This window comes from Tasmannia lanceolata, unplaced genomic scaffold (assembly GCF_043159265.1).
Source record: "Tasmannia lanceolata isolate RefF3 unplaced genomic scaffold, GAP_Taslan_0.1 ptg000015l, whole genome shotgun sequence".
NCBI lineage: Eukaryota > Viridiplantae > Streptophyta > Magnoliopsida > Canellales > Winteraceae > Tasmannia > Tasmannia lanceolata.
The window spans coordinates 23,360,309-23,386,199 of record NW_027518692.1 but is presented as its reverse complement, the minus strand read 5'-3'; the positions used below and the strand labels follow the sequence as shown (position 1 = coordinate 23,386,199).

The 25,891-nt window shown below is 40.1% G+C and overlaps 1 protein-coding gene across 10 annotated transcripts in view; it reads right to left on the bottom strand.

Annotated features, from left to right (window-relative positions):
- Positions 1-269: 269 nt before the first annotated feature.
- The window catches only part of LOC143846738 (uncharacterized), a 44,630-nt gene continuing 19,008 nt past the window's right edge, over positions 270-25,891 (bottom strand). For 2 of the 10 annotated variants that reach the window (XM_077355268.1, XM_077355270.1), the window contains 3 exons: positions 1,418-1,506; positions 1,255-1,297; positions 270-716 (listed from right to left, as the gene is read on the bottom strand). In XM_077355268.1, the coding sequence (XP_077211383.1) occupies positions 447-716; positions 1,255-1,297; positions 1,418-1,506 (402 nt within the window). In that variant the 3' untranslated portion in view covers positions 270-446. Of the gene's footprint in view, positions 717-1,254; positions 1,507-25,891 lie in introns of all 10 variants that reach the window. The other 8 variants (XM_077355269.1, XR_013234839.1, XR_013234838.1 and 5 more) reach the window with 8 other exon arrangements.

Sequence of the window (25,891 nt, the reverse complement as noted above, 5' to 3'; positions counted from 1 at the left end):
ATCCGTACGGATAGCCTTTTTTATTTTTTTTAATCTATTAAATTACAAATCCATAGGAAGAAGGGCTTTTTGGCCTACTTAAATAATTTTTCCTACGGAATACAAGCTATGCCTAGTTTTAGTTCCGTATGGATAGTTTTTTCTATTTTTTTAATACATTAAAAAATAATTTCGTGTGACCTATTGTACCTGTACATTCCACACACGGTGTATATCATCAAAAGTTTTACAATTATAACATCCATTTTTCCACAACATTGAATAAAATATATATAAAAAGTTAATTATATTAATTGAATATCTTTAAAATTATAAAAAATCATCAATGACAACTGTTACTTGAAATCGACCAGGTCTTACTCTAAGTGTTGATGCCCCTCTCCTTGCTATAGAGCCAAGGCAAAAGAAAGTCACCACCCACAAAACCCAACACTTGTAAAGAAGAATCAATTACAGAGATGACTATAAGTACATGTTGCAGCTGCAGCTGTTAGTGTAAAGATGTTAGCTGCATTGGCGGTAGTCATGGCTGAACCCATGGCTGCGTTGAGCTGCTCGTGAGTCACACCCATGTCTTCTGCAACTTGAGCACATTGGGCTGCAACCAAAGCCGCAGCTGACACCACTGAGGCCTCTTTTGCAAATGCGGACTCCAAATCAACATGCCTCAATTTTCCTGGATAATAATATATCTTCCATTTTCTGTAAAGCTGCACCTGTAAATGATTCCAAAAGATTACATGTCGGCTATACACATTGTCTCTGTGAGCGCAGAATAAAGAGCCGTGTTAACATATATATATATATATATATATATATATATATATATATATATATATATATATATATATGGAAATATATATGGAAATTAAAGAAAAATGCCATTATACAAGAAAAAAGCATGAGGAAAGTTGAGTTCTCTTAACACATGCAAAAGGATACAGAAACTGGACTATAACCAGAACACAACAGATTAGTTCATTTGAAAACATCAACAACAGTCATCTTTGGGTAATCAGAACACATGCAAAAGGGGCAGAAACTGATTAATTCATTTGATTCACCTAATGTTGACTTTCAACAAAAAGGAGATGGAACACCAAATATACACGACTTAGATAAAGGATTTTAGTTGGGAATTCATCATATTTTTTTAATGGAAAATTCAAGTGTTCAAATTCAAAACTGATTAATGGAACATGTTATTTAGTTTTTGGGAATCAAGTGCATAAGTAGGCATGGAGGAGATGTTACCATATCTGGAGGACAAAAGTACTTCAGACTCTGATTTGAGAGGCTGCAAGATGATGATATACTCAAAGATCATAAAGTTTCAACCCAAACATACAAAACAATTAAAAAGGTTTCAACCCAGGATATAAAAAATTTAAAAGTATAATATATGTGATAACCAAACCATTGTGAAGCAAAAGGCACTTGCATTGGTGATGCAAAAGGCACCTGATTTTGGAGGCTTACATCCACGCTTGTTGTCAACACTACCGCCTGCACTTGCATTGGTGATGCAAAAAGCTTAAGTGTCTGATTATTGAAATCAAAATTATGTTTAATTTTGAGTCCAATACTGAGTTTTGGACTCAAAATCGATAATCAAAATCCAAAGATGGGTTCCATGCAAGGCATTTTAACTACGCCACGATGTACTACCAACTTAGTATGTGACAAATTTTTGCCATATGGTCCCATGGAGTCTATATTCAGTAACATGCTTTGAATGTTGAAGCAACAAGAGTTTCAAAAACACTTATAATCACAAAATATAGTTGTAGACACCCCATTTTGACAGGGCTCTAAAGCCGTGTATTCGAATGAAATCCCGTGGTCAGGTGGAAAATGAATGGAATTAATCTGAGCCTAATCCGATTGGCAGTTGAAAATATTAACCTAAATTTCATGAATCAACCCAGGTCGCATCCCAACCCGTGTCTCGAGCTCGAGCCGGGCGTAGCTTAAAGAAATATAAAAGGGAGTATGAATTAGCAGGGCACGGGTGTGCCAATACTGGCTTACCATAGGCAAATAAAAAAAAAGAAAAAAAAATGGTAAAGATTTTTATTCCGCCCCCTGTTTCTACCCGAGTCCCCCCCCTGTAAAGATAGAGTAGCTGAAATACACTAGATGGGGCTGTCTAGAGCAAAAAGGGGGGGGGGCAAGCATGTCATTCTCCAAAATAGGGGTTTGGGCAAAAGGGAAATCAACCCATCTTTAAGGGTATTCTTGGGTGTGCTCATTGCTTCCCCTACAAGCAATGAGCAAGGACCCTAAGATCAAAAGATGGACAAGTGTAGGGCCATGATGGAAGGCATGTTTAGGGTTTCAAATTTTTGCCCCAAGAGAAGTGATCTAGGCCATCAAAGGAGATGGGTGGTGAGGATTAGAGCTAGGTCACTAACCTAGTTATAAAAAAAAGCAAAAAAAAAAAGAAGAGAAGAGAGGAGAAGCCCATTCTCGTTTGAAAATATACAGAGAAGGAAAAGAAAGACATCCAAAAAAAACCACCATCAACCCCTCCATCTTCCTCCTCCTTTCTACCACCACCACCTCCCTCTTCCTCCGGCCGAAATCCGGCAAAACTCCTGCCCAAACCCACCACAGCCGCCACCTTCTTCTCCGGCGAGTTTGCCGGAATCCGGCAAGCCTACAACCTCCCATCTTCCTCCTCTTCCTAGCCTGGTACCACCACCACCCTCAACCTTCTCTGCCAACACCAGCAGCAACCCCTTTCACCTCCTCTCCCACCCTCTGCCAACCACCACGAGCCATCACCACTACCCTCTCAGCCAGCCAATACCCACCATCATTTTTTTTTTTAAAACCTGCAAACCCACATCCACCAAACCCACCTTCTCCAGCAAGCCTCCGGAGTCCGACCGAACCACCACATCAAACCCATTTTTCTGTCATCTCCGTCTCCAATCCACCCCTAACCACCTATCTCCACCTTCTCCGGTAAGCTTGCCGGAATCCGGCAAGCTCAACCCCACTCCTCCGGCCAAGCTCCTTCCACAGCCACCCATCCTTGGCCACTTCCCCTCAAAACCCATTTTTCATTTTCCGTCGAAACCACCGAGACCACCACCTTCTTCCACCTCCGGCCGAGCCTCCCCCACAACCACCACCTCCTCCACAGCCACCACCTTCCCACCGGAACCACCTCTGCAACATCACCACCACCACAAACCACCCCAAACCGCAAACCCATTCTCTGCAACAAACCGCCACCACCGAACCCCACCCACCACCACCTCTGCTGTTTTCTTCAAAACCCACCTCCACCATCCTCCACCTCCAGCTCCACCGCCATCCGACCCTTCGAAAATCCCTCCCGTCTCCACCCTCACCTCCCTCCAAACCCAAAACCCAAAACCCCTTCCTCTATACCCCAACAAAACCGAAACCCATTTCAAAAAGAAAAAAAAAAACCCCAAAATCCACCACCGTCCTCCACCTCTAGCTCCACCGCCACCCAACCCTTCGAAAACCCCCCCACCGTCCTCCACCTTCACCCTCCTCAAACCCGAAACCCGAAACCCATTTCCCCACCTCCGAAAATCAAAACCCACTTCGAGAACCCACCTTCAAACCCCTCCATTACCGCCATTCTCTCCCCCACCACCGTCGGCCACCACCCCCATTTTCTCCTCCATCTCCACCTTCTCCACCCTCCACCACCACAAGCCGCCTCCTTTGCAACTCCTCCACCCCCCCCAAAAACAAAAAAAAAGGGGGAGGTCACGGCAGCAGAGAGAGAGAGAGAGAGAGAGAGAGAGAGAGAGAGAGAGAGAGAGGAAGGGAGTTCGAGCCCCACCGCGCCACCACCAACCGCCGTGCCACCTCCGGCCGGCCGATCCTCCCCTCCACCACCGCTACCTCCCATTTTCAAAAAAAAAAGGGGAAAACAGAGAGAGAAAGAGAGAGAGAGAGAGGGAGAGGAGAGGCTCGTCGGTTTTCTTTTGTTTTTATATATATATAAATATATATATATATATATATATTAATATAAAAAAAAAAAAAAACATTCTTCGCTCAGGGGAGCTCGAGCCCCACTTTCCGGACACTCTCTGATCAACCCCGTCTCATCCACCAAGGCCCTATCTCCCCTTTTCGTTGTCCGCCATCTGCTCTTCGCTCAGGGGAGCTCGAGCCCCACTTTCCGGACACTCTCTGATCAACCCCGTCTCATCCACCGAGGCCCTATCTCCCCATTTCGTTGTCCGCCATCTGCTCTTCGCTCAGGGGAGCTCGAGCCCCACTTCCCGGACATTCTCCGATCAACCCCGTCTCATCCACCGAGGCCTTATCTCCCCATTTCGTTGTCCGCCATCTGCTCTTCGCTCAGGTATTTCAAATATCTCATCCATTTATTTATTTTTATGTTTATTTATTTATTTATTTTATTCTTTTTGTCTTTCTAATATTGCATTGCACCTGTGATGATTGGTTTGGCTTGCTTGCTTTGGTTTTGGTTCTAATAAATATGCCATGAGAGAGATTAGATAAGGATGAGTGAATATTCTTAGAAATGGATTTTGTGATAAGGCCAGCCTTTGAAAAAGGTTTTGTATGGAGTTATAATGCTAGTTTTCTTCGTTTAGATTTAACATTACTCCTGCAATTTCATCTATTTTATCACGTCCTTATTCCCTTATAGGTTAGCATTGGCTTATCTGTTGTACAAATTGCATATTCGTGTACCTGAAAGATTGTGTAGAATTACTAGGCTTTTGGGTAACTGTCTCCTGAGAAAGTGATTTCAAAGGGGCTGGTACCCTGATTAGGTCCATAGCGCAGCCTTATGGTCGCTTAATGATATGAATTCAAAGGTGCATGTGATAACTGTGGTATCAAAAATAGCAACTGCCATGATACTGAAATTTGCATGAACTGACTTGTTGCATTGGCACTTAATTGATCTTTTCCAATTATTTGGCAAATGCTCAGTGGAGTGATGGAAATGTTATAACTGATTAGAGCATCCCTCAGGTAACTAAACAGTCAGGATAGGTAAAATATTCTTCATTTCATCCTTGCATTGGCATCTCCTTGTCTTAGGATCTCTTTGACCTTCATCTATAACTCTGATTCCTATTGCCCTATGCCGAGGCATTAATCATTCTTTAAGATTTACCCGGCTTCTAGCATTATCCCCCAGAGTGTTCCGTTTCTTTCTTCGAGTCTTAGAATTTAGCTGATTCCAAGAAGTTTCCGTCGATTAGGCTATGACGGAACGTATCTTGAGCCAACCCCTTCCCTTCCTGCCTTAGAGTCTTCGCAGGTTAAGGGATTTCTTCCTCTTTAGAGTCAGTCCTAGAGAGTTTAGGAGTCGGTTTTACCATCCTAGGGTTTAGGTGTCTGTCCTACCCCTGTAGAGTTTAGGATTCTGTCATATCCCTTCATAAAATTTAGGATTCCGTCCTTCCATCTTTCAGAGTCAGTCTTCAGCATAGGAGTCAGTCCTTCAGTCTTTTAGGGGTCTGTCCTATCATCATAGGGGTTAGGATTCTGTCCATCCCCTCATCAAGTCATGTGATTTTCATCCGCTCCTGCAATGTATAGGATGCTGTCCAACCCTTGCAGAGTCGTGATTCTGTCCAATTCCCCCGCAAAGCATAGGATGCTGTCCAACCTTTGCGGGACATCAGGAGTCTATCCTACCCTTATGGTGATAGGATTTTGTCCTCTTGTGTCAAAAATTCAAAAAACACTTCAAAAGCAACTAAAAATCAAAAATCTCGAGTCATTAGGAGTAGTCAGGTCCGAACTACGGATGGCTTGATCCCTAGCTGAGGGGTACGTAGGCAGCTCAGGCGTGCTGCTGGCATCCTGAGTGCAGTCACCATTTTGCAAATATTTCCCACAACTTCATAACTTTCACAACTTCAAAACCTTCCAAAACTACAAAAATTCTTCAAAATAACTTTACCAACAATTTTCAAAAGATCCTCCCATAGAGTTAGGAGTCAGTCCTAGGCGTTTGGGGGTGTCGTAGAGTGGGGAGTCTGTCCTGATTGTGTTGCTTTGTCATGTCCGGTCGTGTGAGTGTCCCTAGAGTTAGGAGGCCTCAGGTCGTGGTCGGTTAGACACTTAGTCGAGCCGATGGCTAGACTAGAGCGCGCTTAGATAGCCCACGGTTTTCCTTATGACACACAGCCTAGTCACACCTAGGGTGTAGGGTTCACTGGCATTAGTTAGGGCATACAGGGAGTCCTAAAAATCACCATTCACTTGAACTTAAGTAATGTCGCAAGAAGCTTTAAAAACTAGTCGGGTCTAGTTAATCGAGTCTAGGATAGCGGTTCTAGAGGGTTAGGCATTGTAGTTTAGCATAGGTCGCCGAACTACGTTGGCTCTGATTCTTCCCGAGGCTGGGATACGTAGTGCAGCTAAGATGTATGGCCATCTTGGTCCGAGTCAATTATCACCTTAGAGTTTAGGGTGTGTCGTGTCGAGTCATTGGTTGTGCTGTATGTTTTGCTGTGTTTTCTTACTTTCATGTACAGATCCTATACCTTTAGATGTAGCATGCATGTGTGTGCCCACCAGAACTTAGACACCAATTAGGCATGGCACTCATAATCTAGCTATTCTTAGGTGACATCTTTCATTTCTTTTTGTGTGTGCTTCTTATTCATCTCCGAGACATGCATGATTAGCTAGACGTTATCTCGGGGATATTCGTTCCCATTTCACATGATTTTTACCCAAAACTCTTCAAAGTTAATAATAAATGGCATAAGAGACCAGGTGCTCGCACTTGGGCGAATCGGGGGCGCCTAATCCCTTCCCCATTCGTCATCAGGCACGGACCTTTTATATCTCTGGTTATCTGTTGCGACAGAGCACAGCATGGGATCCAGGGCCTACTTCCTTGGATGGCGACTCTTTCTTTGTTTAAGGTGCGTCTCGAATCTGGGCTGGTCCCCGAATCGAGAGGTATCTCACTTGACATCGCCGCTCATGCTGTGAGGGGCACTCTTTCGAGAGTTCCTTGGTGGAGCTCTCCTTCACGTGGATGATCCCGAGACTTGCGTGGGGGCACGTCCCTCGGCCTCTCTCGGATCTGTATAACTATCGCTGGGCTTGAGACTTAGTCTCGCCTCGGGTATTAGAAGTTTGAGTTTAGCTTGAATATTCGATTACCCTAATAATTGGTCGAGTCTTTGACTGATCGGCATGATTTAAAAAAAAAAAAAAAAAAAAAACTCTTTGAGTGTTTGGTTTTGAACTTGTTTTGGACGAGTTTCAATACATTGGTCTTTGGCCTATTTTTGCAGGTTTTTAAAAAGAAAAAAACTCTTTGAGTGTTTGGTTTTGAACTTGTTTTGGACGAGTTTCAATACATTGGTCTTTGGCCTATTTTTGCAGGTTTCTAAAAAGGAAAAACTCTTTGAGTGTTTGGTTTTGAACTTGTTTTGGACGAGTTTCAATACATTGGTCTTTGGCCTATTTTTGCAGGTTTCTAAAAAGGAAAAACTCTTTGAGTGTTTGGTTTTGAACTTGTTTTGGACGAGTTTCAATACATTGGTCTTTGGCCTATTTTTGCAGGTTTCTAAAAAGGAAAAACTCTTTAAGTGTTTGAGTTTGTGCTTGTCTTAGACAAATTGCAACGTGGTTTCTAAGAAAAAAAAAATGAAAGCTCTTTGAGTAATTGAAGTGATTGGTTTGTTTGTTTGGTTTGTGCTCTTTGAGCAATTGTTATGTGTACTTTGACTTAGCCTGATAAAAAAAAAAAAAAAAACTCTTTGAGTGTTTGGTTTTGAACTTGTTTTGGACAAGTTTCAATACATTGGTCTTTTGCCTATTTTGCAGGTTTCTAAAAAAATTTAAAAAAAAAAAAAAAAATGAAAAATGAAAACTCTTTGAGCGACTGAAGTAATTGGTTTGTCTGTTTGGTTTCTGCTCTTTGAGCAGAGGTTATGTCTACTTTGGTTTAGCCTAATAAAAACAATGTATGTGTGTTTGTGTTTTTATAATTGTTCGTTCGTTTTTGTTATCTAGTTTAGATATTTGAGTCATGAGTATTAGGGAGAGACTATCTCTTTGAGATGTCTTAGTTGCCGAGTTAAGAGTCGGTGAGAGGCTATCTCCCTATTGTTGGTAGAGTTTTATCTTTGTGAATATCGTTTTAAAACTGAAAACCCAAAAATTTGCTTTGCTTTCGGGTCAGTCAAAATGTGTCGTCTGTTCAGCTTTTCCATTCGCGTGTTACACACGCTCTGCCAAAGAGGGGCATCTGTAGACACCCCATTTTGACCGGACCCAAGTTCGCTATGCTTGGGAGAAACCCCATCCGATCATTTCCGCCATGTTTCGCATTTTTCCGTGAGAGGTTGAGAGAGATTATTCATAAGAATCCAAGCGAGGGAGAATTTGGACCCGTTTGGTGGGCCCGCATTGAACATTTGTTTAAAATTCGAATCAACCGAGGGCCCACATTGTGGGGCCCACGTTGTGGGGCCCGCGTTGTGGGGCCCACATTGTGGGGCCTCAGTAGGGCCTCTTGTGAGGCCTCTTATGAAGAACAATAATGATGGATTCTCCACTAAAGAAACATGATGGGCCCTCCACTAAGAACAATAATGATGGATTCTCCACTAAGAAACATGATGGGCCCTCCACTAAGAAGAATGATGATGGATTCTCCACTAAGAAACATGATGGGCCCTCCACTAAGAAGAATGATGATGGATTCTCCACTAAGAAACATGATGGGCCCTCCACTAAGAAGAATGATGATGGATTCTCCACTAAGAGGGACAACATGATGAGCTCTCCACCAACACATCTCTCTCTCTCTCTTTCTCTCCCTATATATATCTTCCTTCCCATCCATAAAAAAGAGGAGAAAGAGGAGGAGATTTACCTTCCATTATCTCTTTCTCTTCCATTATCTCTTCCAATCACTCCCTCAAATCCCTTTCCCTATATTCTTCTTCCATTATCTCTCCCAATCACCTCCCAATCCTTCCCTCTAAGAGAAAGCGAAAGACGGCGGATCGGATCGGCGGCGGCAAGATCTTCACCACAGGTAGGTGCATTTTTCTCAAAATATTTCTGTATTTTTCCGAATTTTTCTGATTTTTTCCGCAAATTGTGTTTTAAAAATAGAAAACTCTTCAAAAAAACATCTTTTGACGAAGAAAAATTAAATTATATACCAAACAGATTCCAAATTTAATGCAATTTCGTGGGAAATTAATATGGTACTGATTCATTTTACCATGAATTTTTAAGGATTTTTGAAGTTTATTTGGTATATTATTTAATGCTTTCTTTGAAAATTATCAGATTTTGTGAGACTTGTTACTGACATCAAATCACCCTTAAAATTTTTACAGTAGTCTTATCTTCCATATTTCTTGTTACTGTAAAATTTTCGAGTGATTTGGATCTGTTTTGATATGGGATGTAGTGTTAATTCTTAATCTGGTCTGAAAATTGTAAAATCCAAAATCGGTAGTAAATAGTCTTTATAATTTATGAAATTCTCACCGCATGCTCATTTTATTGATATCTTATTTCTGTAGAAATTTCATAGAATTTATATGTCTATTTCTTGTAGTTTCTGTGTTAATTTGGCAATCTGGTCATTTAATTGTTAAATCAAGATTAAATATGAATTTAATGTAAAAATCTGCAAAACTCATCTATTAAGCTACATACATTCCCATCTTGCTGCTGTAGAAATTTCAACTCATTTCGAATTCGTTTGCAATAATTTCACTTGTAAAATCATTCATATGCTTAAAATTGATACAATCCATTGAAAATTCGAAATTAATTACTACCAAGTGATTTTCAACATTCGAAATTCGAAATTAAAATTGATAAAATCCATTGATAAAATCACATTTACTCAAACTTAATCTAACAAAACCTGAAGGTATCATAGATTGCGCGAACTTATTGCACACACTTACATCACTTGCATCTAAACCCCTGCATCTCACATGCACACACGTCCTATTTTAGGAACCCGGAGTGTTATCTAGCATGGTTGACTGGGATTTCATCACCTGGTGCCTCTGTGCTAGAGAAGCATTCCACCCTTAGCCTAGTACCTTTATGGTACGTAAACGGATCTCTTGTTCACGTACTGATACGCCGGACACTGGTACAGTATATCGAACATGGATTCGCGCTAAGGGAACTCTTGGCCTTACCCCTAGATTAACCCACACATGCATGTAGTATACGAACACATGTGCATCACGTGTGTGAGCCTAGTTTAGGATATCCTACCCATTTGTGTCTAGATTAGGTCGTAGTCCATCTTCCAATGGCTACGATCGGTCCTAGGTACACAAACAAAGTCATGAGTCGAGATCCTCTCTCCACTCCGCTAGATTAGGGTTAGAGTTGATGCCTTCAGGTAACACTGATAAAATGCGCGAAGATTAAAAAACTTTTCCTTTGGGGTTAGGATGTAAATCCCATTCATTTCCAAAGATCTCATAGGATTAGTCATTCATGATCCATCCGTTGAAAGCAATCTTATGCTATCTCATCTCATCTTGATCACAGATTTTCAATCTTATATTATCTGATTTGACTCGTGTTTTCATCTCTTTTAGAGAGTCTTTGACTCATTTATCCTTTAGTTGGTGTTAGTGGAGTCTTTGACTCGTGTTTCTTTTCCTTTAGAGAGTCTTTGACTCATATATCCTTTAGTTGGTGTTAGTAGAGTCTTTGACTCGTGTTTTCATCTCTTTTAGAGAGTCTTTGACTCATTTATCCTTTAGTTGGTGTTAGTAGAGTTTTTGACTCATGTTTCTTTTCCTTTAGAGAGTCTTTGACTCATTTAGCCTTTAGTTGGTGTTAGTAGAGTCTTTGACTCGTGTTTCTTTTCCTTTAGAGAGTCTTTGACTCATATATCCTTTAGTTGGTGTTAGTGGAGTCTTTGACTCGTATTTTCATCTCTTTTAGAGAGTCTTTGACTCATTTATCCTTTAGTTGGTGTTAGTGGAGTCTTTGACTCGTATTTCTTTTCCTTTAGAGAGTCTTTGACTCATATATCCTTTAGTTGGTGTTAGTGGAGTCTTTGACTCGTGTTTTCATCTCTTTTAGAGAGTCTTTGACTCATTTATCCTTTAGTTGGTGTTAGTAGAGTCTTTGACTCATGTTTCTTTTCCTTTAGAGAGTCTTTGACTCATTTAGCCTTTAGTTGGTGTTAGTGGAGTCTTTGACTCGTATTTCTTTTCCTTTAGAGAGTCTTTGACTCATATATCCTTTAGTTGGTGTTAGTGGAGTCTTTGACTCGTATTTTCATCTCTTTTAGAGAGTCTTTGACTCATTTATCCTTTAGTTGGTGTTAGTGGAGTCTTTGACTCGTATTTCTTTTCCTTTAGAGAGTCTTTGACTCATATATCCTTTAGTTGGTGTTAGTGGAGTCTTTGACTCGTGTTTTTCATCTCTTTTAGAGAGTCTTTACTCATTAATCCTTTAGTTAATGTTAGTGGAGTCTTTGACTCGTGTTTCTTTTCCTTTAGAGAGTCTTTGACTCATTTATCTTTTAGTTGGTGTCATTGGAGTCTTTGACTCGTGTTTCCGTTTTTAGAGAGTCTTTGACTCATCTGTTTCATTTGCAGTATTATTAGAGAGTCTTTGACTTCGTTATCTCATTTCAGTGTTATCAGTTGCTCTTATTAGAGAGTCTTTGACTCGTTTATCCTTTAGTCGCTTTTATTAGAGAGTCTTTGACTCATTTATTCTCCAGTTACTGTCATTAGAGAGTCTTTGACTCATTTGCTCTTATAATAGTATTATTAGAGCATAGTTGATTCGCCGTAAGTGTTTGATAGGTAGAGAGTTCGTTTCGAACTACGTTGGCTTGATCCTCTTCCACGAGGTACGTAGTGCAGCTTGGGATCCACATCCCAAGTCCAGCCAAACCTTTAAAAATAAAAATTTTAAATCTTTCAAAGTTATAAAAATATTCAAACCATTTTCAAAAAGATCTTCCTCTAGAGTTAGGAGTATGTCCTAGCTGTTTAGGTTGTGTTCTAGAGTTAGGAGTTTGTCTTGATTTGTATTGATATGGTATGTCCTGTCGTGTGAGTGTCCCTAGAGTTAGGAGGCCTCGAGTCGATCGGTTAGACATTTAGTCGAACCGATGGCTAGACTAGGCATATAGTCAGCCCGTGGTTTTCATTAGGTTGCACAGCCTAGTTACACATAGGATTGTAGGAACCACCTGCATTAGCCTAAGGCTAATCAACTTGCATTAGTTAGGGCATATAGGGTGTCCTAAAATCCACAATTCACTGGAATTTTAATAATCATACAAGAAGCTTTAATAACTGGTTCGGTCTTTTAGATCGAGTCTAGGATAGAGGACTAGATGTCTTAGGCATCATAATTTAGAATAGGGCATCGAACTACGTGGGCTCCGATTCTTCCCGAGGCCGGGATACGTAGTGCAGCTAGGATGGATGGCCATTCTGGTCCGAGTCCAGTCTTGCATTAGAGTTAGGCATGTCACCCATAACCTAGCTTTGCTTAGGTGACACATTTTCATTTTATGTGTTTATTTCTTCATTCTCAGGAAATGCATGCTTAGGTAGACGATTCCTGAGGATTGTTCCCATTTCACATGATTTTTACTCAAACTTCTTTGGAATTAATGAAAATGGCATAAGAGACCAAGTGCTTGCACTCGGGCGAATTGGGGGTGCTCTCAGACCTTCCCCATTCGTAACCAGGCACGAACCCATATATATTTCTGGTTATCCATTGCACAGAGGATTTGATTTTAGGGTTCCATGGCCTATCCATGGATGGCGACTCTGAGTTCTTTTTAGGTACATCTCGGTTTCGAGCCCTGGCTCCTGATCAGGATGTATCTCATTCGTTTTGTATCGCCACTCGTGCTATGCTGTGAGGGTGGCATCCGTTTCGAGAGTTCCTTGGCAGAGCTCTCCTTCACATTGTGGAGATCTTAGAGGATTGCTGTGGGGACCTCGCGTCCCTCGCCGCACTCGTCGTCCTCAGGATCGGGGTCCACAGGCTGGCGACTCTGCTGGGGAGTTCTTGAAACATTGCCTAACTCTATAAAAATGCCATTTTTGCTAACTTTGGAGAAATTTGAGCTAAAATCATTTTAAATGGGAACTCTATCGTTAGAATCCAGGGGCGCCAGGCAGGTGCGTAATTAAAACAAGGGATTCACACACTACACATCATGCATTATCATATTTGTTTTTCCTTGTTTTTCCTTCTTGGCTCCACGGGATAGATTCAATGCGTACCCGACTGGGATGTCTTCACCCTGATGGTACTGTTGAATCTATTTCCAAGCTATGCGCCAATGCTGCAGCCGTAAACACTCGGTGCACTTGTGTTTACAACAGCCGATGAGCAATGAAGCATACTATGTATAACACTCGGTGCACTTGAGTTATACATGTTAAGTATGTTTCATACGCATGGTACCCATTAGATTGAGTCCGGAGCCCTACTTTGTTTTATATATTATATATATACTTACTGACCTAGTGAAGCCCAACTAGGAAGTACCCGTGTTTATATAAGGATATTGCATTCATATAGGGTCGAACATGTGTTGCTCACACATGTGGAGCCTAGAGTTAGGAGCTTTGCCCCATTTGTAGACTAGGGTAGCTCATTTTATATGGCTACAACATGGTCCTAGCACACTCATCAGTCTGTCTTGAGTCGAGATTTTCTCGACTCCGCTAGATTAGAATTAGGGCTGGTGCCCCTGGTTAGGATTTGTGTGTATGTGTATTTACTTATATATACTGATTATGTATATTATGGTTCTCCTCTTAGTTAGAGATTCCTTATTCCTTTCAGTCGGTTATATCCATTCTGAATTTAGATCTAGATCTAGTCAGTGGATTTTGACCGTCATTACCTTGGCCGGGTTTAGCCCTTGATCTGTTGATTATAGGGTTTGACCCATTGTTGTATATTCTCACCTTTGGTTAGTCCATCTGTTGATCGCCCTTCTCTAGTAACCGTTATTCATACCTTTCGATTGAGCTAGGGTGATCCCTTGTATAGTCGTTATACTGCCGGATTTTATCCAGAACATTTTGAGCATGACGGCTACTCTTTAGAGTCTGTTTACTTAGTCTGGACCTTGACCTCCTCGTATAGCCGTTATGCTGCTGGATTTTATCCAAAAGCATGTTAAGCATGATTGCTATCCTTTGGAGTCAGTCTGCCTTGTCTTGATTTTCATGTATACATCATTCAGTAGGATTAAATCCTTACCCGTTTTGTCTTGAGATCTGGCCGATAGCTCGTTTGCTGTCCTTATGACCATGGTCTATCATTTCATCTCATATTGATCGTACAGTTGTTGATATCCATCATTCAGATTTTAGATCTGGTCTTTGACCCTACTTTTGTCATTCTTATGGCCATGGTCTATTATCTGAGCCATTGATTTTTTGATCCATGTTTACCTATCATATATCTTTTACCCTTGGATCATATCGAAATCATTAATGGAAAAGTTTGATCTTACCTGTATTCTTTGAGTGCATGATCATTGCTGAGATCGAAATTTATTTTGATTATGGATGTTTATCGTTCCTGACTCTTTCATTCCCAAAAAGAAGAGCAGTTATACTCAAATGAGACTTCAAGGTGTGGATTGAGAATTCATTGAAACCCTGTTGATGTAGGTCATAATATCACTGTCTATTTCGCTTTGACCTTCATAGACAATATTTCTTTGATTTTTAGAATAAAATACCCTTTGGTGTATTTCAAGATTACTCTTTTCTCTGTTTGTTCAGAATCTTTATCCCATGACTATTGATCTAGTCTGTGTGCTTCCAAGTCAAGGGCGAAAGACCATTTTTTCTAAAGACTGACTATTTCTAATCATACTTGATCCAGGCAGTCTATTGTTTTACCCACATTGTCAACATAAGCCTTTTGTTGCCCCATTTAACCTAGACCTTGTGGAGTTGCCTTTTCTGTGAGTTCTACTCCGGGATTGAACTTTATAGTTATCATTATCATGAGGAAAGGTGTATCACCTATAAGCTTTCAGTGTCAGTTCACTACCTTTGATGAAGTGTCCTGTATCTTTAGATTTGTCTTTCATTGAGTGTACATCAACTTTCTTCTCTCTAAGTTGAAAAAGTTCAGTTACGTAGATGTTAAAAAAAAAATGAAGTCATGTCTGTCAATCTTTCTTATACAGAGTCAGTATTCTGTTTTCTATCAGAACTGTTGAAGAGCCCATTGAGGTGTGTCAAAAATCATCAATGTACTTACAGTCTTCAATTCAATAAAATTGTTGATTTCGTATCTTTGATACTCTATGATTCACTCTTAGATCTAATGTTTAAACAACTAAAGACCCCCTTCTCGGATGAGAATGCAGACGAAATTCACCTCGAGATCTGAAAGATGGTCGAACGAGAGGAAGAGCGTCGAGCATAGCCACTTAAAGAAGAAATCAAAGCCATTGATAGTGGTATCGAAATCCGAAACTCGGGATGGATGGATTGGAAAAACTTTATCTCCTAAGGAGCGCAAAGAATTGATAAACCTGTTTAGAGGGGTTTGAGGTAGTTTTGCTTGATCCTATAAGGATAAACCAGGGGAATGCCCTGTCGTTGATCAAAGCAAGACTTCATCTGCTTTAGACATCCAGTTGAGGAATAAAATTTTAAAGAGATAAGCGTCAGGCATCCTGTGGAGCTGATGAGATATTGAGAGAAGATTTTCAGACAGAGTTGTGGAATCTTGAGCATAAATTCAAGATCTTTGAGACGGGAGTGGAGCACAGTGGTTGAAGTTTTGCCAGAAAACCACCAGACTCCTCAAAAAAAAATAAAAATTCAAAGGCTTTGAACCTTAAACAAAAGGGCTTGTACATCAAATACATCAGGAGGTCATCCTTGATCGTTTGAACTTTTATAGCCAAAATCCTAATGTTTTAAAATCCATTTGTAAACCCTTTGGGCCAAAAGCAAAATTAAAACAACTTCTTTTCAAACACATTATAAACCCGGGGCATTTATGCACCCGAACTACGTCGGACCTGATCCCCACCTCTTCAGGGGTACGTAGGCAACTTGATTAATTCAAGTTCGGTCAAACCTTGGGATAAAATCCCCTTTGAAAATTTTGAAGCTAAATGCTAAACCATTCTTTGAAAAATCCCAAAGCGAACTACGCGGATCTGATCCCCCATCTTTGGGGTACGTAGGTAGTCTGGCTAGACCAGATTCGGTTCAAATCTTTAGAACCATAGGTATTCAACCCTTTCGAACCCAAGCCCACCTAGAAAGTCCTTCTGGTGAAACAAGCAAAGGTTCGAGGCGAATGAAAAGAAAAACAGAAAGAAAAGAATGAGAGTCTGAAGACCCACTAGGTTGAAAACCCGAAAGGGCGGCCTAGAGATATACATTTGCTAAGTTAACAGCCAAAAGAGTTAGCTTATGCAAAAAGTCAGGGTAGTGGTCTGCTGGATTGAAAACTTGAAGAGGTAATCCAGTCAAGGGCAAAGACTTCCCATGAACAGTTGAGTTGAATAGAAGCAGAAGGAGTTCCTCAGTTACGTAGAATTCCCAAGTTTGAGTACAAGCAAAAGTTGAGATAAGTGGTCTTTCAGACTGAAAGCTTGGAAAGCAAAAGTTATGACTTCTTTTGAAGAGAGAAATCAGGGAGACGGAGAAGCCACCTCTGCACAGGGCAGAATCCTGGAATCCGAGTAGTGTCAGCGAGACTTATTTTGACACCTTTTTAAACTAGGGGCATTAAGACTGAGCAATCCGAAAGGGGTAACAACCATGACGGAGATCCCGATGGAGGAAATTAGGTCATCTTGACATAGTTTTTGAGAGTACTCTAAGAGTGGCTGACCTTACCATTTAAAAAAATAACACATTTTATCTAAGGATGAATCAGAATTTAGTCAAGTCCCTTTAATATTATAAGTCTTCTTTGAAAGAGTCCTCAGGAGTCTGTTCCTTGTTTATCATTATTTTCTTTTAGAATCAAAAGTGTTTGGCACTGAAGAGAATGGGTGTACACCTTCCAAAATGTAAAGAAAAATCTAGAGTAGATCCTGGTTTAAGAATCAAAGAAGGGCAAGAGATTTTTTATTCTGACCTGCCTGAAACATCAAAGCCTCAAACACTGAGCAAAATGAAGAATTCTTACGTTCAGCCTTTGTAGAGTTGGTTTTACCACTATACCAAAGAAAGAACCCATGCAAACTCAAATTTTTTCTACTTACCTTGGTTCTGCCTTCTTAAGGCTTTGTCATGGAAGCACATCATACTAGGGGCATCTTTTATGACTTGCGTCATAAAAGATATTACACAATGATAACTGGGATATCTATTCTTAGCAAATAGAAACCAGAGAAGCTTGAACATACTCTTTGAGTTGAATTCCTTGATCCAATTGTTTCTTTTGGAGTCAGTTTCAGAAACTTTAATTCCCAGCGGAGTATAAAATCTACTCCTGCATCCTTCAAACCTCATCAGAATGCTTCTCACCTGTTAAAGAGAGTCAGCACCTGAAAATCTCATCAATCTATTTGAGTTTTGCTTTCAGCAAAGATCATGCGCTCCTAGTTATTCTTGGTAAGAGATGACTGGCCCATTAGTGAAATCGATCAAAGATGGTAAATTCTTCATTCCTTTTGAAAGATTTTAACAGAGTTTGAAATTACCGAACTTGCGTTACGCGGTTTGGTCTTTTTGAAAGATTTTAACAGAGTTTGAAATTACCGAACCTGTGTTACACAGTTTGGTCGTTTTGAAAGTTTTTAACAGAGATAGAAATTACCGAACCTGTGTTACACGGTTTGGTCCTTTTGAAAGATTTTAATAGAGATGGAAATTATCGAACCTGTGTTACACGGTTTGGTCTTTTTGAAATGTTTTAATAAGGAAAATATTTCCGATCCTGTGTTACACGGATTGGTCTTTTCTTCCTTCTCCCGGGTATTTAGTACCCCGATGATTAGTAGTGTAATGTCAAGTAGTGACTTACCTAATCATCGTTCCGCAATGTGCAGCTTCTTAACGAGTTAGGAGTCATGTGTATCTGCGAAGAGGTTTGTAGGGGACTGTTTAGCAGGACCTACGAATTTGGGTTTATGTGGAACTGTTTAGCAGAACCGCGTGATCCAGAGTGATTCGCTACCTTGAAAGAGAGGAGTCAGAGTTACTCGGATAGTTAAACAGATTTATTTTCAGTAATGATCTGTATAACTATCGCTAGGCTTGAGACTTAGTCTCGCCTCTGGTACTTAGTACCCAGATGATTAGTAGTGTAATGTCAAGTGGTGACTTACCTAATCATCGTCCCGCAATGTGCAGCTTCCTAACGTGTTAGGAGTCATGTGTATCTGCGAAGAGGTTTGTAGGGGACTGTTTAGCAGGACCTACGAATTTGGATTTACGTGGAACTGTTTAGCAGAACCGCATGATCCGGAGTGATTCGCTACCTTGAAAGAGAGGAGTCAGAGTTACTCGGATAGTTACACAGATTTATTTTCAGCAATGATCTGTATAACTATCGCTGGGCTTGAGACTTAGTCTCGCCTCGGGTATTAGAAGTTTGAGTTTAGCTTGAATATTCGATTACCCTAATAATTGGTCGAGTCTTTGACTGATCGGCATGATTTAAAAAAAAAAAAAAAAAAAAACTCTTTGAGTGTTTGGTTTTGAACTTGTTTTGGACGAGTTTCAATACATTGGTCTTTGGCCTATTTTTGCAGGTTTTTAAAAAGAAAAAAACTCTTTGAGTGTTTGGTTTTGAACTTGTTTTGGACGAGTTTCAATACATTGGTCTTTGGCCTATTTTTGCAGGTTTCTAAAAAGGAAAAACTCTTTGAGTGTTTGGTTTTGAACTTGTTTTGGACGAGTTTCAATACATTGGTCTTTGGCCTATTTTTGCAGGTTTCTAAAAAGGAAAAACTCTTTGAGTGTTTGGTTTTGAACTTGTTTTGGACGAGTTTCAATACATTGGTCTTTGGCCTATTTTTGCAGGTTTCTAAAAAGGAAAAACTCTTTAAGTGTTTGAGTTTGTGCTTGTCTTAGACAAATTGCAACGTGGTTTCTAAGAAAAAAAAAATGAAAGCTCTTTGAGTAATTGAAGTGATTGGTTTGTTTGTTTGGTTTGTGCTCTTTGAGCAATTGTTATGTGTACTTTGACTTAGCCTGATAAAAAAAAAAAAAAAAACTCTTTGAGTGTTTGGTTTTGAACTTGTTTTGGACAAGTTTCAATACATTGGTCTTTTGCCTATTTTGCAGGTTTCTAAAAAAATTTAAAAAAAAAAAAAAAAAAAAATGAAAAATGAAAACTCTTTGAGCGACTGAAGTAATTGGTTTGTCTGTTTGGTTTCTGCTCTTTGAGCAGAGGTTATGTCTACTTTGGTTTAGCCTAATAAAAACAATGTATGTGTGTTTGTGTTTTTATAATTGTTCGTTCGTTTTTGTTATCTAGTTTAGATATTTGAGTCATGAGTATTAGGGAGAGACTATCTCTTTGAGATGTCTTAGTTGCCGAGTTAAGAGTCGGTGAGAGGCTATCTCCCTATTGTTGGTAGAGTTTTATCTTTGTGAATATCGTTTTAAAACTGAAAACCCAAAAATTTGCTTTGCTTTCGGGTCAGTCAAAATGTGTCGTCTGTTCAGCTTTTCCATTCGCGTGTTACACACGCTCTGCCAAAGAGGGGCATCTGTAGACACCCCATTTTGACCGGACCCAAGTTCGCTATGCTTGGGAGAAACCCCATCCGATCATTTCCGCCATGTTTCGCATTTTTCCGTGAGAGGTTGAGAGAGATTATTCATAAGAATCCAAGCGAGGGAGAATTTGGACCCGTTTGGTGGGCCCGCATTGAACATTTGTTTAAAATTCGAATCAACCGAGGGCCCACATTGTGGGGCCCACGTTGTGGGGCCCGCGTTGTGGGGCCCACATTGTGGGGCCTCAGTAGGGCCTCTTGTGAGGCCTCTTATGAAGAACAATAATGATGGATTCTCCACTAAAGAAACATGATGGGCCCTCCACTAAGAAGAATGATGATGGATTCTCCACTAAGAAACATGATGGGCCCTCCACTAAGAAGAATGATGATGGATTCTCCACTAAGAAACATGATGGGCCCTCCACTAAGAAGAATGATGATGGATTCTCCACTAAGAAACATGATGGGCCCTCCACTAAGAAGAATGATGATGGATTCTCCACTAAGAGGGACAACATGATGAGCTCTCCACCAACACATCTCTCTCTCTCTCTTTCTCTCCCTATATATATCTTCCTTCCCATCCATAAAAAAGAGGAGAAAGAGGAGGAGATTTACCTTCCATTATCTCTTTCTCTTCCATTATCTCTTCCAATCACTCCCTCAAATCCCTTTCCCTATATTCTTCTTCCATTATCTCTCCCAATCACCTCCCAATCCTTCCCTCTAAGAGAAAGCGAAAGACGGCGGATCGGATCGGCGGCGGCAAGATCTTCACCACAGGTAGGTGCATTTTTCTCAAAATATTTCTGTATTTTTCCGAATTTTTCTGATTTTTTCCGCAAATTGTGTTTTAAAAATAGAAAACTCTTCAAAAAAACATCTTTTGACGAAGAAAAATTAAATTATATACCAAACAGATTCCAAATTTAATGCAATTTCGTGGGAAATTAATATGGTACTGATTCATTTTACCATGAATTTTTAAGGATTTTTGAAGTTTATTTGGTATATTATTTAATGCTTTCTTTGAAAATTATCAGATTTTGTGAGACTTGTTACTGACATCAAATCACCCTTAAAATTTTTACAGTAGTCTTATCTTCCATATTTCTTGTTACTGTAAAATTTTCGAGTGATTTGGATCTGTTTTGATATGGGATGTAGTGTTAATTCTTAATCTGGTCTGAAAATTGTAAAATCCAAAATCGGTAGTAAATAGTCTTTATAATTTATGAAATTCTCACCGCATGCTCATTTTATTGATATCTTATTTCTGTAGAAATTTCATAGAATTTATATGTCTATTTCTTGTAGTTTCTGTGTTAATTTGGCAATCTGGTCATTTAATTGTTAAATCAAGATTAAATATGAATTTAATGTAAAAATCTGCAAAACTCATCTATTAAGCTACATACATTCCCATCTTGCTGCTGTAGAAATTTCAACTCATTTCGAATTCGTTTGCAATAATTTCACTTGTAAAATCATTCATATGCTTAAAATTGATACAATCCATTGAAAATTCGAAATTAATTACTACCAAGTGATTTTCAACATTCGAAATTCGAAATTAAAATTGATAAAATCCATTGATAAAATCACATTTACTCAAACTTAATCTAACAAAACCTGAAGGTATCATAGATTGCGCGAACTTATTGCACACACTTACATCACTTGCATCTAAACCCCTGCATCTCACATGCACACACGTCCTATTTTAGGAACCCGGAGTGTTATCTAGCATGGTTGACTGGGATTTCATCACCTGGTGCCTCTGTGCTAGAGAAGCATTCCACCCTTAGCCTAGTACCTTTATGGTACGTAAACGGATCTCTTGTTCACGTACTGATACGCCGGACACTGGTACAGTATATCGAACATGGATTCGCGCTAAGGGAACTCTTGGCCTTACCCCTAGATTAACCCACACATGCATGTAGTATACGAACACATGTGCATCACGTGTGTGAGCCTAGTTTAGGATATCCTACCCATTTGTGTCTAGATTAGGTCGTAGTCCATCTTCCAATGGCTACGATCGGTCCTAGGTACACAAACAAAGTCATGAGTCGAGATCCTCTCTCCACTCCGCTAGATTAGGGTTAGAGTTGATGCCTTCAGGTAACACTGATAAAATGCGCGAAGATTAAAAAACTTTTCCTTTGGGGTTAGGATGTAAATCCCATTCATTTCCAAAGATCTCATAGGATTAGTCATTCATGATCCATCCGTTGAAAGCAATCTTATGCTATCTCATCTCATCTTGATCACAGATTTTCAATCTTATATTATCTGATTTGACTCGTGTTTTCATCTCTTTTAGAGAGTCTTTGACTCATTTATCCTTTAGTTGGTGTTAGTGGAGTCTTTGACTCGTGTTTCTTTTCCTTTAGAGAGTCTTTGACTCATATATCCTTTAGTTGGTGTTAGTAGAGTCTTTGACTCGTGTTTTCATCTCTTTTAGAGAGTCTTTGACTCATTTATCCTTTAGTTGGTGTTAGTAGAGTTTTTGACTCATGTTTCTTTTCCTTTAGAGAGTCTTTGACTCATTTAGCCTTTAGTTGGTGTTAGTAGAGTCTTTGACTCGTGTTTCTTTTCCTTTAGAGAGTCTTTGACTCATATATCCTTTAGTTGGTGTTAGTGGAGTCTTTGACTCGTATTTTCATCTCTTTTAGAGAGTCTTTGACTCATTTATCCTTTAGTTGGTGTTAGTGGAGTCTTTGACTCGTATTTCTTTTCCTTTAGAGAGTCTTTGACTCATATATCCTTTAGTTGGTGTTAGTGGAGTCTTTGACTCGTGTTTTCATCTCTTTTAGAGAGTCTTTGACTCATTTATCCTTTAGTTGGTGTTAGTAGAGTCTTTGACTCATGTTTCTTTTCCTTTAGAGAGTCTTTGACTCATTTAGCCTTTAGTTGGTGTTAGTGGAGTCTTTGACTCGTATTTCTTTTCCTTTAGAGAGTCTTTGACTCATATATCCTTTAGTTGGTGTTAGTGGAGTCTTTGACTCGTATTTTCATCTCTTTTAGAGAGTCTTTGACTCATTTATCCTTTAGTTGGTGTTAGTGGAGTCTTTGACTCGTATTTCTTTTCCTTTAGAGAGTCTTTGACTCATATATCCTTTAGTTGGTGTTAGTGGAGTCTTTGACTCGTGTTTTTCATCTCTTTTAGAGAGTCTTTACTCATTAATCCTTTAGTTAATGTTAGTGGAGTCTTTGACTCGTGTTTCTTTTCCTTTAGAGAGTCTTTGACTCATTTATCTTTTAGTTGGTGTCATTGGAGTCTTTGACTCGTGTTTCCGTTTTTAGAGAGTCTTTGACTCATCTGTTTCATTTGCAGTATTATTAGAGAGTCTTTGACTTCGTTATCTCATTTCAGTGTTATCAGTTGCTCTTATTAGAGAGTCTTTGACTCGTTTATCCTTTAGTCGCTTTTATTAGAGAGTCTTTGACTCATTTATTCTCGAGTTACTGTCATTAGAGAGTCTTTGACTCATTTGCTCTTATAATAGTATTATTAGAGCATAGTTGATTCGCCGTAAGTGTTTGATAGGTAGAGAGTTCGTTTCGAACTACGTTGGCTTGATCCACTTCCACGAGGTACGTAGTGCAGCTTGGGATCCACATCCCAAGTCCAGCCAAACCTTTAAAAATAAAAATTTTAAATCTTTCAAAGTTACAAAAATATTCAAACCATTTTCAAAAAGATCTTCCTCTAGAGTTAGGAGTATGTCCTAGCTGTTTAGGTTGTGTTCTAGAGTTAGGAGTTTGTCTTGATTTGTATTGATATGGTATGTCCTGTCGTGTGAGTGTCCCTAGAGTTAGGAGGCCTCGAGTCGATCGGTTAGACATTTAGTCGAACCGATGGCTAGACTAGGCATATAGTCAGCCCGTGGTTTTCATTAGGTTGCACAGCCTAGTTACACATAGGATTGTAGGAACCACCTGCATTAGCCTAAGGCTAATCAACTTGCATTAGTTAGGGCATATAGGGTGTCCTAAAATCCACAATTCACTGGAATTTTAATAATCATACAAGAAGCTTTAATAACTGGTTCGGTCTTTTAGATCGAGTCTAGGATAGAGGACTAGATGTCTTAGGCATCATAATTTAGAATAGGGCATCGAACTACGTGGGCTCCGATTCTTCCCGAGGCCGGGATACGTAGTGCAGCTAGGATGGATGGCCATTCTGGTCCGAGTCCAGTCTTGCATTAGAGTTAGGCATGTCACCCATAACCTAGCTTTGCTTAGGTGACACATTTTCATTTTATGTGTTTATTTCTTCATTCTCAGGAAATGCATGCTTAGGTAGACGATTCCTGAGGATTGTTCCCATTTCACATGATTTTTACTCAAACTTCTTTGGAATTAATGAAAATGGCATAAGAGACCAAGTGCTTGCACTCGGGCGAATTGGGGGTGCTCTCAGACCTTCCCCATTCGTAACCAGGCACGAACCCATATATATTTCTGGTTATCCATTGCACAGAGGATTTGATTTTAGGGTTCCATGGCCTATCCATGGATGGCGACTCTGAGTTCTTTTTAGGTACATCTCGGTTTCGAGCCCTGGCTCCTGATCAGGATGTATCTCATTCGTTTTGTATCGCCACTCGTGCTATGCTGTGAGGGTGGCATCCGTTTCGAGAGTTCCTTGGCAGAGCTCTCCTTCACATTGTGGAGATCTTAGAGGATTGCTGTGGGGACCTCGCGTCCCTCGCCGCACTCGTCGTCCTCAGGATCGGGGTCCACAGGTGTGCTGGCATTATACATCAAGGGTATGGTCATAAGCATAGTACCCTGCAGAGATGCCTGGGCCCTACTTTTATTTCATTATATTATGTATGTATATATTAGTTGCTCCCTTTAGAACCAAAATTAGGGAACCCTTGCTAGGACACTATATATATGTACTCATATAGGACGAACATGTGCGACCAGCATATGTGAGCCTAGGATAGAAGTCAGCCTACCCATGTAGTGTAGAAGGGTAAGTCACACCGTGGTTACCCGCGCGTTTTCTAGTACACTCACAAGCACTTTTGAGTCAAGATTATCTTGGCTCCGCTAGATCAGGTTAGGGCTGGTGCCCCTGGTTAGGATATGTATGTATATATGTACGTGTATGTGTTATATTTATTCTCAGATTAGGACATGTCTCCTAGATTAGGTTTCTGTATCTGTCGCAGTCGTGCATTCCTTCAGACCTGATCGATGACCCTTACTCTTGCTCGGTTGTCAGCTAGATCGTGATTTACCCTGTGATCTCTTATCATACGGTCACCCCGGTGTGTGGGGTTCATGTGTTTGAGTTGTTCTGATCCATTACATCAGGTAGAGTCTATTCCTTCTTTCAGTTTGGGTCTGGCCGACGGTTTTGTTCACCGCCTTTCATGGTCATGGTCCAGTCCTTGATTCCTTATTTTCCTGATCGGTCTTTGTGCTAACCTGTTAGACCAGGGTCTGTCTATCAATAGAATTTTCTGGTCTAACTATCAGCTACATAGTTTCATTCCTCAGTCTTCAAAATGGTTAATCATTTTCCCTGGTCTTTGTCCTGATCATGGTCTATGTTTTGTCTCCTGAGTGTACGGTGGTCTTGTTCCTTTGTACATGTATTATTCGCTGAGTCGATGTACAGTTTTGCCATCTTCTTGTGCATACCCTATGTGTCGAGTCGGTCGTTCAGATCAGGCCACCTTTTTACAATAGGTGTTCCAGGTCTGATCCATCCTATTGCACTCCTTCGATGCAGTCGATAGTATTTCTTTTACCTTTGTTGAGACTATATCTGTCGTTTTGTCTTCAGATTGTACAAATCTCTTTGGTATGTCCTGTTTTGTCGATTGGTTAGATCAGAACCCTCTTTTCCAGTGAGGGATTCCTGGTTCAATCAATCATATGTACATTCTTTCAGAGTCACCTGGTTAGTGGTCTATACTCGTCACTCTCATAGCCATGGTCTATTCATGTGTCATAGATCCGTGTTGTGTGTGGATATTACTCATTGGGTTAGATTTTCGCTACTTGCATGCTCTGTCTTAGATATGGTTGATGGCTTGTCCGCTGTCTCTATGACCATGATCTATCATTATCGATCCTCTTGATCATACAGTTGTCAATGTCCATCATCAGATTTGAGATCCAGTCTATGACCTACTTCTGTCA